The sequence below is a fragment of the Pleuronectes platessa genome, chromosome 2, assembly GCF_947347685.1.
Source record: "Pleuronectes platessa chromosome 2, fPlePla1.1, whole genome shotgun sequence".
NCBI lineage: Eukaryota > Metazoa > Chordata > Actinopteri > Pleuronectiformes > Pleuronectidae > Pleuronectes > Pleuronectes platessa.
Genome location: NC_070627.1, coordinates 1,366,281 through 1,384,608, shown reverse-complemented (window position 1 = coordinate 1,384,608; position 18,328 = coordinate 1,366,281). Strand labels below are relative to the sequence as shown.

General features: G+C 42.2%; 2 protein-coding genes and 1 long non-coding RNA gene across 6 annotated transcripts in view; all 3 read right to left on the bottom strand.

Moving 5' to 3' along the window:
* LOC128424687 (butyrophilin-like protein 2) overlaps positions 1 to 18,328 on the bottom strand; it is a 138,100-nt gene that overhangs the window by 56,246 nt on the left and 63,526 nt on the right. The gene's annotated exons all lie outside the window — the stretch shown is intronic.
* LOC128424700 (butyrophilin subfamily 3 member A2) overlaps positions 2,011 to 18,328 on the bottom strand; it is a 108,103-nt gene continuing 91,785 nt past the window's right edge. For all 4 annotated transcript variants that reach the window (XM_053411053.1, XM_053411044.1, XM_053411061.1 and 1 more), the window contains one exon: positions 2,011 to 2,901. In XM_053411053.1, the coding sequence (XP_053267028.1) occupies positions 2,732 to 2,901 (170 nt within the window). In that variant the 3' untranslated portion in view covers positions 2,011 to 2,731. The remainder of the gene's footprint in view (positions 2,902 to 18,328) is intronic.
* Positions 10,567 to 18,319, bottom strand: LOC128424759 (uncharacterized). The gene is made up of 3 exons (XR_008333053.1): positions 18,108 to 18,319; positions 17,420 to 17,765; positions 10,567 to 12,704 (listed from the first exon to the last, which is right to left on the bottom strand). It is a non-coding gene; the product is annotated as an uncharacterized LOC128424759 (long non-coding RNA).

Below are 18,328 nucleotides of genomic sequence, written 5' to 3'. Positions count from 1 at the left end.
ATAAAGACGATCAATATAAAAAAGGGATCATGACCTATAATGCCATCAGCCACCAGGGGGCGATATAGATTGTTAACAGTCATGTTTGTCTTTATTTACAGTCGATGATAAATACCAACAGAAATCTTTGTGTCTCTGTCAAGACTCTAAACATCAGATGAAGAATTGTTTGTGTCGTCTGCTCCTCATCATTATGTTGATTTAATAAGTTAAATAAACTTACTTTCTTCAGGTGGTTCTTCAGTGGGAGTTTTCTTTTTACACACACGGTATTTACATATTGCACCACTGACAACACCAACAGCAATCAGTGCAGTGCGATTGTCTCATCTCTCCTTCATCTGGGGACGTTTTTATTTCCATCTTCACTCGATGTTGCACAGGAGCTGATCTGCTCCACTGAGACACTGTGCACGAGGCTCATTCCTGCACGTGACACATCAGGATCCCGTTCACATTGATGTGAAACAGGAGGAAGCTGATGTGTCTACCAGTTCACGTAGCCAGCGTCTCTCTCTGGGTCCGAGGCTGAATTGTTCTTTTCTCTTCTGGACCGTGTCTTGATGATATTTAGCTGCAGAGTTGTGGAGGAGCTGATCAGAGATCAGTTATCACTTTCTGTGGATTTCCTCTTCCAGGGAAGTCCGTGTTAAATCTCGACTGAGATCAGAAGCCCCAGTTGTACCTTGGTGCTGGTGGCCAGTGGGAGAAGCACGACGTGGCCACAGGAGGCGCTGTTGGGAACTTGCTCTGCAGTTTGTACAGATTGGAGCTGGGAGCAGCGAACCAGAAACAAGAGGAACACTTCAGGGCCAGATGTTTGAAGAACATGGAGCTTCTTCACTACACTTTGCTTTTAGCTTGACTTTAAAACACTAATGACATATTCAAAGAGACCAAGCAGGAGAAGTGACCACGAAGCTTGTTCAGGGCCGACTCTCCGTTCTCAGCAGGTTCTCAGCCATGTGGCGCCCCCTGCTGGTCTTTGCCTTACACACATCTGTTGTCTCTCCGCGGTACCAGTGTAGATTCAACCGTGCTTGGCTACAAATGGAAAAGTACATGTCATGGCTGTCATATACGGTGGTTTTAATGCGCTTGCGCGTATACTGTTGGTTATACGGTAGTTGGGACGCATGTGAGTGACGTATATGAGTGACGCATGTTGTGAGACACGGTCTGCAATAAAGCGAACTTAGCAACTAAGAAGCCTCCTTAGCATTGATTTACAATGGCTTACAACAGACAAAGACCCCAATCAAACTATTGTCTCTCATTCATTTGTGTCATTTAAGGTATACCGTATGCTTTGAAATTCTCACTGTTAGTTTAAATACAAAATTGTCACTTGTTCATACCGAGATTTCAATGTTTAGTCATGAAAATTTGGTTTAAACTTATTGAAAAGTTATGGAAATCCATTGGTCATAATATGTATGAACACTGAAGTAACAAATATTGTAAGGATCAAAACTTAGAACTAACAAAAATAAGGTTGTGACGTCCAGTCTGCTCCACAGGGATTGAAACTGACTTCTGTCCTCTCTTTCGTCTGAAAGAGGAGAAGAGAAGCAGGAAACCGACCCGATCTGAACGTGACAGTGAACCAGCAGCGAGGCTGAATGTTCCCGTGATTCATCTCGTCCACGATCCAGAAGAAATGATCTTTCTATAGAAAACCAGTGTGGAGACATTCCTCTCTCTGCAGCTCACCTGACTTCACCTGCTAGAAAACCAGTGTGGAGACATTCCTCTCTCTGCAGCTCACCTGACTTCACCTGCTTTTGGCCTCTGACACGAGAGGATCTAAACGCAGCCTCACCTGCACAGCTGGAATGACTCAGACAGGTGGCGTTTAGTCCTTGAAGCACTTTTCCCACACAGAGCTGAAGCCTCTCAGGACAGACGCAGTGTGAACATGAATTAATAAACTCACCAGAGACCAGTGGGACAATGAGCAGTGAAGTGAACAGAGTCTTGTCCATTAATGTGCAACAACCAGTCCAGTCGTCAATGGAAAATGAGCTCAGTCCAGTTTAATCATACTGGGTAGTTGTGTTAAACAAATAAACTGTTCAATCACATAAACTGTGGATTCTGAATTTAAATATCACAGACTGTAATAAATGCAGATTATCTGTCCTCCCGAAAAACATTGAGTTTGTCGTTGTAAAGTGCACTAAGGTGACCTTTACAACGTAAACAAGAGGTTTATATCTAATACATTTTAAAGAGTTAACAGCAGTAAACATTGTGATGTCACTACCACCTCTAAGAACAGCAGACATTCTGAATCTGAGAATCCAGAGAATCAAACACAAAGTTGTGTTGGTCTGTTTCTCACAGGAACCTGAAGGTGTTTTATGAACATCATCACATCTCATTAAAGAAACAAGCTGTCATCAGGTCTCTCTCCTCCACATCCTGAAGACTGGCCCCAGATCTGCTGCTCCTACATGAGCTCTTCTTCCTGTCCACGAGTCACCTGATCGCTGGATGAGCTCCAGTTGTTTCATGACTCATCATCAACTGAAGTCAAATATGGTTTTATTTAAATCCTCTTCAGTTAGATAACCTCCGTTTAGTGCTGCTGCTAGTTTGGGTCCAGAGGTGAAAGTGAATGATGATTCAGCAGGGGCAGGGCAGGGCTCTCTCTCTCTCTCTCTCTCCAGAAATCTTTATGTCTCTGTCAAGACTCTAAACACCAGATCGAGAATTGTTTGTGTTGTTGTCAGCTCATCATCGTTATGATGAATCGTGGATTTGTTGGTACTGCTGAGTGAGTTTTCTTTTTTAGCACAAAGTAAAATTCACTGACAATAACCCAGACAAGAAGAGTCAAGAAAACTGCAACAACCGCAGCACTGACGACAACCCAAACAGGAACCATTCCTCCAGCGTCTGAAAGAGAGGACAGAAGACAGCGTCACTTCCTGTGGAGCAGACTGGACGTCACAACCTTCACACAGAACTAAACATGTGGTTTCTTCCTCTTCTCTCTGGAGATGAATGAAGTTCAGTCTCAGACTCACAACTGATCGGACTCAGGCTGAGACGTTTGAAACTTTACACACACACACGTCTCCTCACAGGAGGAAGGTTGTGGGTTCTAACCTGTGAAGTGATCAGCAGTTTGTTCTCCCTGTGTCAGTGGGTTCTCTCTGGTTCCTCCACCTTCCTCCCATAGAGACATGAGGCTGTGTTTTACTGGTTGATCTAAATCACTGGTGGGTGTGAATGATGCTGGTTTGTCTCTGTCTGTGAAGCTCTGTGTTTAACTGACAGGTGAACCCCCCCCCCATCCTGCGACTCTCAGAAGATGAGTGGTGTAGATGATGGATGATTAAAAGTAGAAATATAAAGAAACTCACCAGGGACAGGTACATATGTCTCAGTATATATCTGGTGGTGGATCTCCTCCTGAGTGGAGACACAGCGATAGATGTCGGTCTTGGTCACAGTCGTTTGGAGGATGATGTCATATCTGCCTTCTCTTTCAGAGACCTGAGGTTCTTCAGCAGGAATAATGTTTTCATCACCATTCTGCCAATGAACATCAGGTTTTGGAGACGCACCTCGAACAGAACACTGCAGCTGAACTCCTTCCTTTGTTTCACCAAGTATCTTGATGTTCGGCTCTAGAACTGCTCCAGTGAACATGAAGAACAACTTATAAAGAACATTTACAGAGATAAACATCTGATAAATACCAGGAACTTTCTGATCTGTTTGTTAATGTGAGAGACAGAGTGTTAAAGAGGAGAGAAAACACAAAGGAAGAGATACAAACAGATAAACGGACGATTACAAAGACAACATTTGGGTTGTTACATCCTTCTTCTGCTTGATTAAAAAAAAAAAAAACATGTTAAAATTCTATTTAATATCACAACATTCTACTTTGTGTCAAGAATAAGATTCTGACTCTAATGACAAAGCACTTTTTGCATTGTTACAATATTCTGTATTTAATCAAACAAATGTGTAATTTGTTGTTAGTTTAAAATTAAAACACGGTGATAAATGAACAAAGGAACCATAATTAAACCAGAGAGACGTTTTCTATTCATTGATTCAGTCAGAATCAAAAACATCATTAAATTTGATGAAATTGTTATTTAATAAACCAACTGTTGAAATGCTCATTATGAGTGATGCAAACAAAACGGTTCATGTTATTGTCACGTGATGTCTCCTGGTGACATTTGGTTGAAGGCGGCCCAGGTTCGATCCAGGCTCTGGTCATCTCACGCCAGAAACCAGCAGCTCCACTGGTCTTTAACCTAACTTCACTCACACTCCTCCGCTCCCTTCACTGGTTCCCAGTAGCTGCCCGCATCCGTTTCAAAACACTAGTACTTGGTACCGTGCTGTGAACGGATCAGGTCCAGTCTACATCCAGGGCATGTTCAAACCTCACCCCCCAGCCCCTCCACTCTGCTCTGCTCTGCCACTCAACACAGTCCTGACTGTTTGCTCAGGACAGGAAGTCAACAATGCAGAAGCTGAGTATGAAGCAGGAGCAGAAACTTACACACAGCTTCTTTAACTGAGTTATGAACGTACTCACCAACAACCAGCTCAATCCTGCATGTTTGCCCCGACCCAAGATGAGGAAGGATGCAGGTGAAGTTCCCACTGTCAGTAATCCTGGTGTCTCTGAGGAGTATGGAGGCGTTTCCCTGCTTCAGCTCTTCAGCAAAATGAGAAACTTGTCCTTTAAAATCCTGATCCTGACCCGAGAGGCCGTTTCCGTAGTATTTGCCGTTATCGAACAGGAACACCTCCTTGTTTTCTTTCTTCCAGTCGAACACTGTTGCTTCGATGTTCACGTTGGGTCGTGGAGAGCAGGGCAGGATGACATCATCTCCTTCTGTCACAAACACTTTGACGACATCTGGTCCTGAAGGAGGAAAGAGAAGAAAAGATCAACGTTACACAACAAGACATCAGTTCATGATGACATGTCACTGGAGCTTCATCAATCAACAAGGGCGGGTCCAGGTGAGTGTGTGTGTGTGTGCGTGTGAGATATCATGCAAAAATGTGGTTCAGAAGACAGTACTGTTGAACAACTAGAGGTGTGTGTGTGTGTCTCATCTTCGTGTTGTTAGTTCCGGTAAATGTGAATGTCCCCATCTGCCCCCCCACTACAAGCACACAGACACAAATCAGATGAAATAATGCAACAACTTTTTCAAAAAGAGCAACAAAGTGTTTCACTGACACACACAGGGAAACTAGTCTGGTATCTCACATGAAGGAAATTACCATCTGCACCATTCTGCAAGTATTATGACTAATAATAGAACTCAGAAATGAATGCGTGTCACTTCTGATAACACAAATGCAGAAGTTCCAGCTGCCATGTCCCTACAACGAGTCCCTGTGGAGACTCCCCGGTTCTGTCCACGTTCTGTGACCTCTACGCGTGTCTCATATCAAAGCCACACACTCCATACAGATGTTTGAACAGTTGTTTTGTGTTTTCAGTTCCTTGTGAGGACACACGAAGCTTTACACCCAAACACTACAAAGCTTCCGCCTGTTGATGTGCGGGATGTTTTCATGTGACACTTGTTCGGTGTGTGCGTGTTGTAGTGAACGATGCGTGGTTAGTATGTGTAAATCAATGCTAAGGAGGCTTCTCAGTTGCTAAGTTCGCTTTATTGCAGACCGTGTCTCACAACATGCGTCACTCATATACGTCACTCACATGCGTCCACAACTCCCGTATCAATCAATCAATCAATCAATCAATCAATCAATCAATCAATCAAATTTTATTTGTATAGCCCATATTCACAAATCACAATTCATCTCATAGGTCTTTAACAGGGTGTGACATCCTCTGTCCTTAACCCTCAGCAAGAGTAAGGAAAAACTACTAAAAACCCTTTTAACAGGTAAAAATACGTAGAAACCTCAGAGAGAGCCACATGTGAGGGATCCCTCTCCCAGGACCGACAGAAGTGCAACAGATGCCAACAGTATATGCGCAAGCGCATTAAACTACCGTATATGACAGTATGAAGGCGAGTTCCAGTTACTTCCTGTTATGTTTGTTAGCTTAGCTAGCCCCGTTAGCCTTCCGTGTTAGCTTCACTGTTGTCTTACCTTGTCTGTCTCTTAGAACTGATCGAGCGGCAACACGCGTGAAGGTGAAGAGAATCCAACAAGTTGTATTGAACCAGAACATCGTAAACTGTGACGAGGGACGGTTCAAAGTGAAGAGTTGGATGCTGCTTCCTACGAGCTGTGAAACTTTTAAAACAAACCTGAACCAAATAAACTCGATCCGTTAGTGAAGATTCTGACAAATCACCAGAGAAAAGTTATCAGGAGGAATTCAGAGAAACGTCCTGCTCCTCTTCTTCACCAGGAACCTGTTCTGTCCGGAGACTGTAATGGAGTCCTGTCACTGGAGGGGGAGGAGCAAGGAAAGTGCCACTTCCTCTTTCACACTCACATAAAGCATGTTATGTTAGATTGTAGTTACTGTGCTAGTGCAAGTTAAACGTTGGCATTTATTTAATTCCATAAAGTTTATGGTATTAAATAAATAATCCTTAACTACTTGAACCAAGTCTCTACCTGTACGTTAGTATTGCAAAATAAATAAAGAACAATTTGAGGTTTTTCAACAACTTTTATTGAAAGCAGAAAACAAACAAAGAGGAAACGGTGCCAAATAAAAGTTCCATTTTCAAGATTTTGTTTAATAAAAAAAGGAGGTATACACAAGGCTTCCACATACAAGGACTCAGGTCTTTCAGTTTGTTGAAGCTTCAACTGGATTTTCAGACGGCTCCATGAGGTCCTGTGAGGACACTCTTCCTTCAGGAGAGATGAAGAAAGAGCTTCTCTGCTTCCTCTGTTTCCCCATGTTCCCAGCATCCTGCAGGTGCTCCCCTGGTTCTTCAGCCTCATCCAACCATCTTTGATTCTCTGATGGCTTCAGGAGAGTTGAAGACCTGCCAGACTGGTGTGGTGCTGTTATCGTGACATGCTTCCTGTCGATGGCCCCTAGGAAGTTTGGGAAATTCCACCTGCTCCAGAAAGCTGAAGCTGTGTCTATCCACATCTGCTCTGCTGGTGTGAGGAACTGTGTTTCCATCATCCACCTCTCTATAGCCCGGCCAGTCCTGTGTACCGACTGGGATACAGGGCTCCTTCCCAGTCGATACTGCAATGCCAGGCCACGGTCTTATCAGGAGAACAAGAAGAAAGTCATCATCTACAGTTATAATATGGACTAATATTACACAACATGATGTCTCTGTTGCTGTCCTGTTATAGTTGTGTCTAGAATAGTCAGCTCTTGAAGACCAGTCACCATTACCAGAGTAAAACCATAGACTGAGTAAAACGTGTGGTTAATCCAAAAACAACAGCACTGGTCACACCCCCATGATAGGAAAGTGGTCCCGTCCAACATCTGGACCAGTATCTGGACCAGTATCTGGACCAGTATCTGGACCAGCATCTTGACAGGCCATCTTAGGATGGAGAGATGCTCCTGACAAAGAATAAAACTTGTCTATCCATCTTGTAACTTTTGTGATTGATGTTATTAGGACTTCAAGTATTGTTGTGAGGTATTAGATAGATTAGATAGATAAATAGATAGATTACTTTATTCATCCCCGAAGGGAAATTAAGATTACAAATACAGATTTCTACTTTTGTGAACCTTTTCATGGTTATTAGCTACGTTCACCTCCGTGTGAGTCCCTTGTTATTGTTAGTAGGGCTTCAGGCTGTGATATTTGATTCATTGTAAATGTATAAACATGTTTGTGAGATGTTTGTTAATTCAAAACATATTTGTGGTGGAAAAAATGCAGGAAAGTTTATTATTCTTAAATAACCACACACAACTGGCCTCTTAAAAATGTAAGAAATTTTACCTTCAAACATTTTTTATGTTCTGCAAACTCAGAAAAAAAGCATGTGATCAGAATGTGTCCAGGTGAAAATAACAAAAAGTCAAAGTTGAGCTTGTTTCTCTCCAAATAGTTCAATCAAATAAATAAAGTAAGTTCACAAAACCCAAAAGTGTAACAGTAATATAATTGTATCCGGTTCAATTTTGTCTAATATTTGTGTCCAATATTATTTTACACTTTATATAATCACAGATAATAACTTTGTGTTTAATTGTACTTTCTTGATTTTTGTTGTTCTGATCATGGTTGATGAACTTATTGTGAGTCGCTTTGGATAAAAACTTTTCAGCTCAATGAAATGTACCGTTATGTGTTGTGTTGACTCAAAGTAATTAGTGTAATACTGACCTCTAGTGACGAACTGAAGGAAACACACACTAAACAGCTAATGTGAAATTAACAATTTCTATCCACTCTCTTCCTCAGAGGAGCAAAATATAAAAACTATTTGACGTAAATGAAATGAAAACTGTCATTTTCATCCAAAAGTTTATTCATCTGAGGTGCTGAAGAAAAAAAAACATGAATGAAATCAGAGCAGAATATGATTCAGGTCAAAGGTCGACTGTTGATTTTCTGGATCAACTTGAATACAGAAATTCCTTCAAGTTGTTCTTGAGATATCGTGTTCACAGGAATAGGAAACAGATTCAAGACTCACTCAGTTTGTTTTATTTCCGCAGGCGTCACAGTGTATCATGATATAATGCTTTGGTCACATGACCTCGCAGGCACAGAGGAATAAGAATCATTTTAGCTGCAATACAGAAACATCTGAGGAGTCTTTGTGTTTTCATATTAAAATGTCAGAATAAAATGTTCTTTAAAAAAGAACAGAAATATCAATCACTCACTAAATATTAAGTTTGTACACAAAGACACTTTTTCTTCCAGTAAAAGTCAGTTGGCAGCTGAAACTCTGTAACATGACGTAACAGTAAAAAGACATTCAAGACATTAACTTAATGTCTTGACTTTAACTTAAACTCTTAAACTCCTCAAAAACGAGTTTAAGAGTCAAACCCAAATATAAATATTTAAATTACATTTCATACTACAAAATGCTATAAGGAATCATCTAAGTGCTACTAAATTGTTAATTTAGTAACACTTGGATGATTTAGTATATATTAAATATAGACTGATCGAGGTATAGTCGGACTTAAAAAAATGTGTTACAGTGCCTTGCATAAGTATTCACCCCCCTTGGACTTTTTCCCATTATGTACTGTTACTAACTGGAATTCAAATAGACTTAAATAAACTTTTTCCCGTTTGATCAACAAAACATGCATAGTACTTTGGAGGTGCAAAATACATTTTATTGTGACACAAACAATAATGAGAACAAAAAAGTTGACATCTGTTGGGTGCATAAGTATTCACCCCCCTGTGTCAATACTTGGTAGAACCCCCTTTCGCTGCAATTACAGCTGCAAGTCTTTTGGGGTATGTCTCTACCGGCTTTGCACATCTAGAGATGGAAAGGTTTGTCCATTCTTCTTGGCAAAAAAGATGAAGCTCAGTCAGACTGGATGGAGACCGTCTGTGAACCGCAATCTTCAAGTCTTGCCATAGATTCTCTATTGGATTGAGGTCTGGGCTTTGACTGGGCCATTTTAAGACATTAACATTCTTTAATCCAAACCATTCCTTTGTAGCTCTGGCTGTATGTTTAGGGTCATTGTCCTGCTGGAAGATGAACCTCCGCCCCAGTCTCAAGTCTTTTGCAGACTGCATCAGATTTTCTTCAAGGATTTCCCTGTATTTGGCTCCATCCATCTTTCCCTCTATTCTGAGCAGTTTCCCTGTACCTGCTGAAGAGAAGCATCCCCACAGCATGATGCTACCACCTCCATGTTTCACTGTTGGGATGGTGTGCTCAGGGTGATGGGCAGTGTTGGGTTTTCGCCACACATAGCGTTTTGCATTGAGGCCAAAAAGTTCCATTTTGGTCTCATCTGACCAGAGTACCTTCTTCCACATGTTTGCTGTGTCTCCCACATGGCTTCTGGCAAACTCCAAACGGGATTTTGTATGGATCCCTTTCAACAATGGCTTTCTTCTTGCCACTCTTCCATAAAGGCCAGATTTGTGGAGTAGACGACTAATAGTTGTCCTGTGGACAGATTCTCCCACCTCAGCTGTGGATCTCTGCAACTCCTCCAGAGTAACCATGGGCCTCCTGGTTGCTTCTCTGATTCATTTTCTCCTTGTCCGACTCTTCAGTTTGGGTGGACGGCCTTGTCTTGGTAGGTTTGCGGTTGTGCCATATTCTTTCCATTTTCTTATGATGGATTTTATGGTGCTCAGAGAGATGTTCAAAGCTCTGGATATTTTTTTATAACCTAACCCTGCTTCATATTTCTCCACAACTTAATCCCTGACCTGTTTGGTGAGCTCCTTGGTCTTCATGATGCTGTTTGTTCAGTAATGATCTCCAACAAACTCTGAGTCCATCACAGAACAGGTGTATTGATACTGAGATTAAATTGCAGACAGGTGGACCCTATTTACTAATTATGTGACTTGCAAATGTGACTTGTGAATGCAATTGGTCGCACCAGATCTTTGTTAGGGGTTTCACAGTAAAGGGGGTGAATACATATGCACTCAACACTTTTCAGATTTTTATTTGTAAATAATTGTGAAATCCATGTAATATTTCCCCCCACTTCCAAATGATGCACTATTTTGTGTTGGTCCATTACATAAACTCACGAAGAAATAAATTTTAATCTGTGGTTATACCATGACAAAATGTAGAAAAGTCCAAAGGGGGTGAATACTTATGCAAGGCACTGTACATTCATTCAATAAGAAATATTTGTAAGGCTTCATATATGGCAGGAGTCACATTTCCCAGGTTGATGTACCCGTTTAAAACATCCCATGAAAATGTAAACGTACATTAACAAGAACGATTGTGCATTGAGTTCGTGAGCTCACAATTCACAACAGTGACAATAAACTAATTCCACTGAAATGGATTATGTACCGAAATAAAGCTTGAAATTGAAAGAAAAAATCTGAAGTCTCAGATTTTTAAGGTAGACTTTCATAGCTTAAATATTATGGCTGATAACCTGATAACATGGTTACAAAAATATAATCAAATTAATCCATTTTGACTTATTTTTCCTTCAATTTCCTAAAAGATTCAAGCCTGATATTTTCAGAGCTACAGCATCATGATCTAGAAAAGGTCCCTGACAGTCTCCTGTATTAGCTGCACTGTGACGAGAGAGAAACACCGAACCTTCCTGGGGTTTCATGTCACGGATTCATAACGGCAAAAATTGGTAAAACTATGGTATCCAACCTAGCCCTAACTAGCAATCAATCAATCAAATTTTATTTGTATAGCCCATATTCACAAATCACAATTCGTCTCATTGGGCTTTAACATGGTGAGACATCCTCTGTCCTTAACCTTCAGCAAGAGTAAGGAAAAACTATGTTGTGCAATAGTGCTTGAAAAGTGTTACCATAGAATGGTGTGCCTTTAGGCACTAAATATATTTGGTTATCAAAATAAAATATAAAACATTAATATTTAAAACATTAATATTAAATCATAACTTTAATTGGTTAAAGTTCTCGTGGGGCACCACCCTTCATAGAAGGGAAAAGACAGCCAATTTATTGATTAAGATCAGTCTCATTTAGATCTAGTTCGAATATAAATCTCAATATTTACTATTAAAGATTATATGATGAACAGTGAAGGTTATGGAGTTCTTAACAGTGTAATGGTTGGCAAAATTCACTTATACAACATTAATGACAGAACATTTTTTATGAACATAATAAAGTATAAAACACAATTTACTAAACAACCGAACTAACTAACAAGGATGTGTATGTGAGTGTGTGTGTGTATGTAGGTAAATTAGGGTGTTCTCAAAATGGTGGTTGACCAAAGAGTAACGCCTTAAGATAGCGGCAGCCCCCCCCCCTCCCCAAGAGTAACGCCTTCCTGAGGTTGCTTTCAAAATGGTCGCTGACCCCCTAAGATAAGAGCCCCCCCCCCTTTTCTGAAGTTGCTTTACGGCCAAGGGGGAAGGTTTAACTAGGTGAAATGCTTGTGTGTCTGTGTGTATGTTAATCAGATAATGAAAGTCAGAAATATTTGTATAGCCCATATTCACAAATTACAATTCATCTCATAGGGCTTTAACAGGGTGTGACATCCTCTGTCCTTAACCCTCAGCAAGAGTAAGGAAAAACTACTAAAAACCCTTTTAACAGGTAAAAATACGTAGAAACCTCAGAGAGAGCCACATGTGAGGGATCCCTCTCCCAGGACGGACAGAAGTGCAATAGATGCCACGTGCAGGAAAACATCATCAAGATTAAAGTCTTCAAGATTAAAGATTAAAGTCTCTTGCAGCATTGATGAGGGTAGACATCCCGAAGGACAACCCCAACATGACATGCCAAGCAGTCCCGCTGCAATCACAGTCCATGGTCAGCAACCAGCAGGACCACGATCCACCATCCAGACCAGACGCCACTCCAGTCCTCAGTCACCGTCCACCGCCGCCCACCAGGACCCATCACAAGCCACCACCGCGGTCCTGGTCCACCGCCCGTACCCGATGCCAACGCGACACAGGGTCCGCCACCAGCACCACGATCAGCCCACATGATTCAGAATCCGCCACAATGGATCCACCACCGCGACCCCCGGTGCGCGATCCACAAACCGCAATCCATGGTGCGGCCACAGAGGCCCTGGATCTGCGGGAGAAGCTGGAAAGAGAAGGTCTGTGTGTCATGTGTCATAAAATAGAACAAGTAACGTTCTGGCGCACTAATTAGCTCTAACTATAAGCTTTATCAAAAAGGAAGGTTTTGAACCTACTCTTAAACGAACAGACGGTGACTGCCTCCCGAACTGAAAGTGGTAGATTATTCCACAGGAGAGGAGCTTGATGGCTGAAAGCTCTGGCTCCTACTCTACTTTTAGAAACTTTAGGGACAACAAGTAGGCTTGAATTCTGGGAGCGGAGTGCTCTAGTGGGTTTATAAGGTACTAACAGCTCTTTAAGGTAAAAAGGCGCTATATTATTAAGAGCCTTGAAGGTGAGGAGGAGAATTTTAAATTCTATTCTAGATTTAACTGGAAGCCAGTGTAGCGATGCTAATACTGGAGAAATGTGCTCTCTTCTCTTTGTTCTTGTCAGGACACGTGCTGCGGCATTTTGGACAAGCTGTAGAGTCTTTAACGACTTACTGCTGGAGCCAGATAATAATGAATTACAATAGTCCAGTCTCGATGTAACAAAGACGTGGACTAGTTTTTCTGCATCTTTTTGTGAAAGGACATGTCTAATTTTTGAAATATTACGCAAGTGGAAAAAGGCGGTTCTAGAAATTTGTTTTAAGTGACTATTAAAGGATAAATCAGGATCGAAGATCACTCCCAAGTTCCTGACTGTTTCATTGGAAGCAAGGGCAATGTCGTCTAGGGCAGCTATATCATTAGATCAGTGATTTTCAACCAGGGTGCCGTGAGAGATCGTCAGGTGTGCCGTGGGAAATTATCCAATATCTAGTGTTGCACCGAAGTATCGGCCGAACATCGGTAGTGGCCGATATTCACCTCATTTACCGACATCTGCACATTGGTAATAAACTTGACTTTCACCGATATCATTGCTATTTGTGGTTAAACCGCTGGGCACGTGCCGCGGCCGGGGGAGCAGTCGCCCCGTCGCCCTCCTCTCCACGCCTCGACGTTTTTTTGGGGGGGGAGGTCCTCTTCTGCGGTGCCTCACGGCGTCAGTGGTGCGGGGGCTTTCTTTCCTTTGGACCGCGGGGCAGTGTCCGTCGCCGGTGCGGATGCGGGCCGTTGGAGGGGACCGGGTACGGCGGTCGGCGGCGGCGACTCTGGACTGCAGTAAAGTGAGCCGTCATGTGGAAAGCCAGCCGCCACTCGGGTTTTTGTTGTGTGTCTACTTGTGCCTCATACGGTAAAGCGGTATAGATAGTCAGAGCGCCTAAAAAGAACGAAAACACAACTATATTTTAGTTATAGCCTCTCATTTGATTATTTTTATTTTTATCTTCATGACGTTTCTGTTCATGTAAATTATGTATTTTTACCTCAAATTGAAGGGCAAGTCTGTAAAAAAGGACTAATGTATTCCTAATGTAGCCATATTTAGATGCTGATTAAAAATATTCCTTGAGAGGTTATAAGTGACTTCGAGTGGATTCCTGTTCATGGTGTCTCTGAGTATGCTCCTACACATTTTTGTGTATTTTTACTGCAGAATAACTGAGAAAATTCGGCTGGCGCCTAGCAGCTGACTTAGAACTGGTGCGGACCAGGGGAATCCGACTGTTTAATTAAAAAAAGCATCGCGAAGGCCCACGGTGGGTGTTGACACGATGTGATTTCTGCCCAGTGCTCTGAATGTCAAAGTGAAGAAATTCAAAACAGGTCAATCTGTTTTAGACAGGGTTAAAAGGTCCTGTTTTAAATTATCCTTCTGGTATTTTGACCAAAATATGTTACAGACATTTCAATAAGACCCCAAGGAACCATATCAACTGTGATAAAATGGGTATAATATGTCTCCGTTAAATAAAGTTTCGTTAAATCAAAGATTGTTTCATAAATCTGATTCAATTTGTGCTCATTAAAAAGGTAAGAGTAAGAAAGGGCTGAAATAATTTAAAATAGTGCTTTTTAATACATTTAGAAATTATATTACTAACTATATGTATTATATGTACTGTGTTAGGCCATAGAGTGTCATTTTGGTTGGTGGTGTGCCCCAGGATTTTGTAAATGTAAAAAATGTGCCGCGGCTCAAAAAAGGTTGAAAATCACTGCATTAGATAATGTATCTCTAAGGTGTTTGGGGCCAAGTATTATAACCTCTGTTTTGTCTGAGTTTAATAAGAGAAACCTGCGGGTCATCCAGGTTTTTATGTCCTTGAGACATGATGAAGTTTAGTTAATTGATTACTTTGTTCAGGTTTTATTGACAAATATAACTGGGTGTCATCCGCATAGAAGTGGAAATTTACCGAGTGTGTCCTGATAATGTTTCCTAGTGGAAGCATATATAATGAGAATAAAATTGGGCCGAGCACAGAGCCCTGTGGAACACCATGGTTAACTTTGGTGCGCACAGATGATTCATCATTAATTTGCACAAATTGGGAGCGATCAGAAAAATACGATTTAAACCAGTTAAGGGCGGTTCCATTAATGTTAATTAACTGTTTGAGTCTTTGTAATAAAATTTGATGGTCAATTGTGTCGAATGCTGCACTGAGATCTAACAGAACGAGGACAGACAAGTCCCTGATCTGAGGCTATTAAAAGGTCATCAGTGACTTTTGCCAAGGCTGTCTCTGTACTGTGATTGGCTCTAAACCCCGATTGAAAGTCTTCATATATATTATTTTCCCGGAGAAACTCACACAGCTGATTGGCTACAACTTTTTCTAAGATTTTAGAGACGAAGGGGAGATTAGATATTGGTCTGTAATTGGCTAAAACCTCTGGGTCTAGGGTGGTTTTTTGAGTAGGGGTTTGATGACAGCTATTTTAAAAGACTGTGGTACATAACCTGATGATAATGACAGATTGATGATGTTAAGTAACGAACTATCAATTAGGGGCAGAATTTCTTTAAGTAATTTGGTAGGAATGGGATCTAAGATACAGGTTGTTGGTTTAGAACCTGGGATTATTTTGGTAAACTGATCACAGGTGATCAGAGAGAAGCTGTCTAAGTAATGGGTAGGATTCTCAGCCGTTTCTGAGATCTCTGTTGTTGTAGGTTTAGGATTAATTGATAGACTGGAGTTAAAAATAGCAGCAACTCCACCTACTCGCCCAATTTCTCTAGGAACCTGTGAATTGATATGACTGGGGGGAGTAGATTCATTTAGACTGACATATTCATCAGGATGCAGCCACGTCTCAGTGAGGGACAATAAATCTATGTTGTAATCGGAGACTATTTCATTAACTAAAAGAGCCTTTTTTGCCAGTGATCTAATGTTTAAAAGACCACATTTAAAAGTCTGGGTTTCCTGTATTATTTCAGAGGTTGTTTTAATTTGTATTCGATTTTTGTGTGGAGTTCTCGCTCTGTTATTGTTTAATTTCAATAATTTAAACAGACACAATCTCTATGGGGTTGTGTGACTGATCCAGAGGGAGCACAGAGAAGTGTTTAGCACTGCAGCTCTGCTTCCTGGTCCCAACTATGGGTTGTCATGTAATAGACTGAGTAATATTCCTAGATAAGAGAGCTGCTCCATCCCAAGTGGGATGAACGCCGTCTCTCCTAACAAGACCAGGTTTTCTAAAAAAAGTTTGCCAATTATCTATAAAGCCCGGAACCGTTTACAGAACACCACTTCGACAGCCAGCGGTTAAAAGACAACATGCGGCTAAACATGTCATCACCTGTTGTATTAGGGAGAGGGCCAGAGGAAACTACTTTGTCCGACATCGTTTTAGCAAAAGCACACACGGACTCAACATTCAATTTAGTGACCTCCGACATACGAAGCCGGGAGTCGTTGCTGCCGACGTGAATTATGATTTTATTGTATTTACCTTTTTTAGTTTTAGCCATTAACTTAAGTTTAGATTCGATGTCGCCGGCTCTGGCCCCTGGGATACAATTAACTATAGTCGCTGGTGTCGCTAACCTGACGTTTCTCAGAACCGAGTCGCCAATAATCAGAGTTTGTTTATCAGCGGGTGCCTCGCTGAGTGGAGCGAATCTATTTGAAACGTGAGCTGGTGGCTCTTTAATCGTGGGCTTTTTAAGTCTAGCACTATGCCCCCTCCGGGTTGTCACCCAGCTGCCCTGGGCTCCCGGCTGCACGGGACTAGTCTGGGGACTGCTAGTTAAGGCTAAGCCACGTGATAAGCTAGGTGGCTCCGCGGCTAGCGGGAGCCGGCTAACTACAGCTAACGGAGTTTCTAAGCTGCTGAGCCGAGCTTCTAAGTCGCTAAGCCGAGCCTCCATCGCTATCAACACACTACATTTATTACATGTACCACTACTGTTAAGGGAGGCAGAGGAGTAAGTAAACATGAGACACTCGGCGCAAGAGAGAGCAGTGGAGCAACAGGGAGAGAGAGAAGACATCGCTGCTATAGAGCTGCGAGGGTGAGCTCAAACAGAACACAGAATCACTAAGCACGATAGAGTAAGGGTTGGTATGTGCGAGTGTTTAACTACAGACCGGTGATTTTAGCCGTAGTGCTACAGAGAAACAGTTGTGTTTAGCAGAGGAGCTAATTCAGAGAGCGACCACCATCAGTGGCAAGAAAACAGGAAATGACGCAGCACGCTTACCGTAATGACGTATCTAACACTTAACTTTCAAATATCTTATAAACACATATCAACCTTATAAACACACACAGAATCGAATAAACAGTCTTGCTTAGCGTAGTATAATTATTAAGCCCAGATTGTTACCAGTCCTTAGAAAGGGGAAAATGGAGTTGCAGCTCCGCTGCAATTTCGTCCTGCCAGTTGGTCGAACGGTCTCTGCCTTAGCGTAGCTGTGGAGCCGTGTGCTCAGATGCTGGTTCGAAGTCCTAACCTGCAGGACATCGAGTCGCTGCTAGGAGGTTGTAGAGCTTGAAGGGCGAGGAGGTTTCCTTGAGAAGATGAGTTGGAGAGCTGCACCTCTGACCTCCGGTCGTTGGTGGGAAGAGAAGATGTGCTGGAGCAGCCAGGCCCTCTCCTCAGCGATGCAGGTGAAGCGGCTGGACAGCCCTGCTGACCTCGGTGGGTGGAAAGCTGGAGCAGCCTTCCGCCCCTGAGAGGGATTGGAGAAAGAGAGAGTTTTAGACTGAGTTCTTTGGCTTTCTCGAGACATAGAAAACATGTTGCACTCTGGGAGACTGAGTTCACTCCAGGACATGCGTCTTGCTTGTTTCAAGCTTTGAACACACATGTAGGCCTGTGGTTTGCACAAAAATCATGTCCCAACAACTACTAAAAACCCTTTGAACATGTAAAAATACGTAGAAACCTCAGAGAGAGGCGGTGGTCTAGTGGCAGAAACTTGGACTATGGGCTGAGAAGGTCTCTGGTTCGTCTCTGGTTCGACTCCACGGAGAGACAACTAAAGACGAACATCCAAGAGGATTCTCCCTACCCTGTCTAGTGCCCCTGAGCAAGGCACCTTACTCCTCCAACATCTGCTCCCCGGGCGCCGTACATGGTCGCTCACTGCTCTGTATGTCCTGCACCAGATGGGTCAAAAGCAGAGGATAAATTTACCTACCATTGCATGATTGTGCATGTGTTTGTTATAAATAAACGTATCTTAATGTGAGGGATCCCTCTCCCAGGACGGACAGATGTCATCTGTAGGAA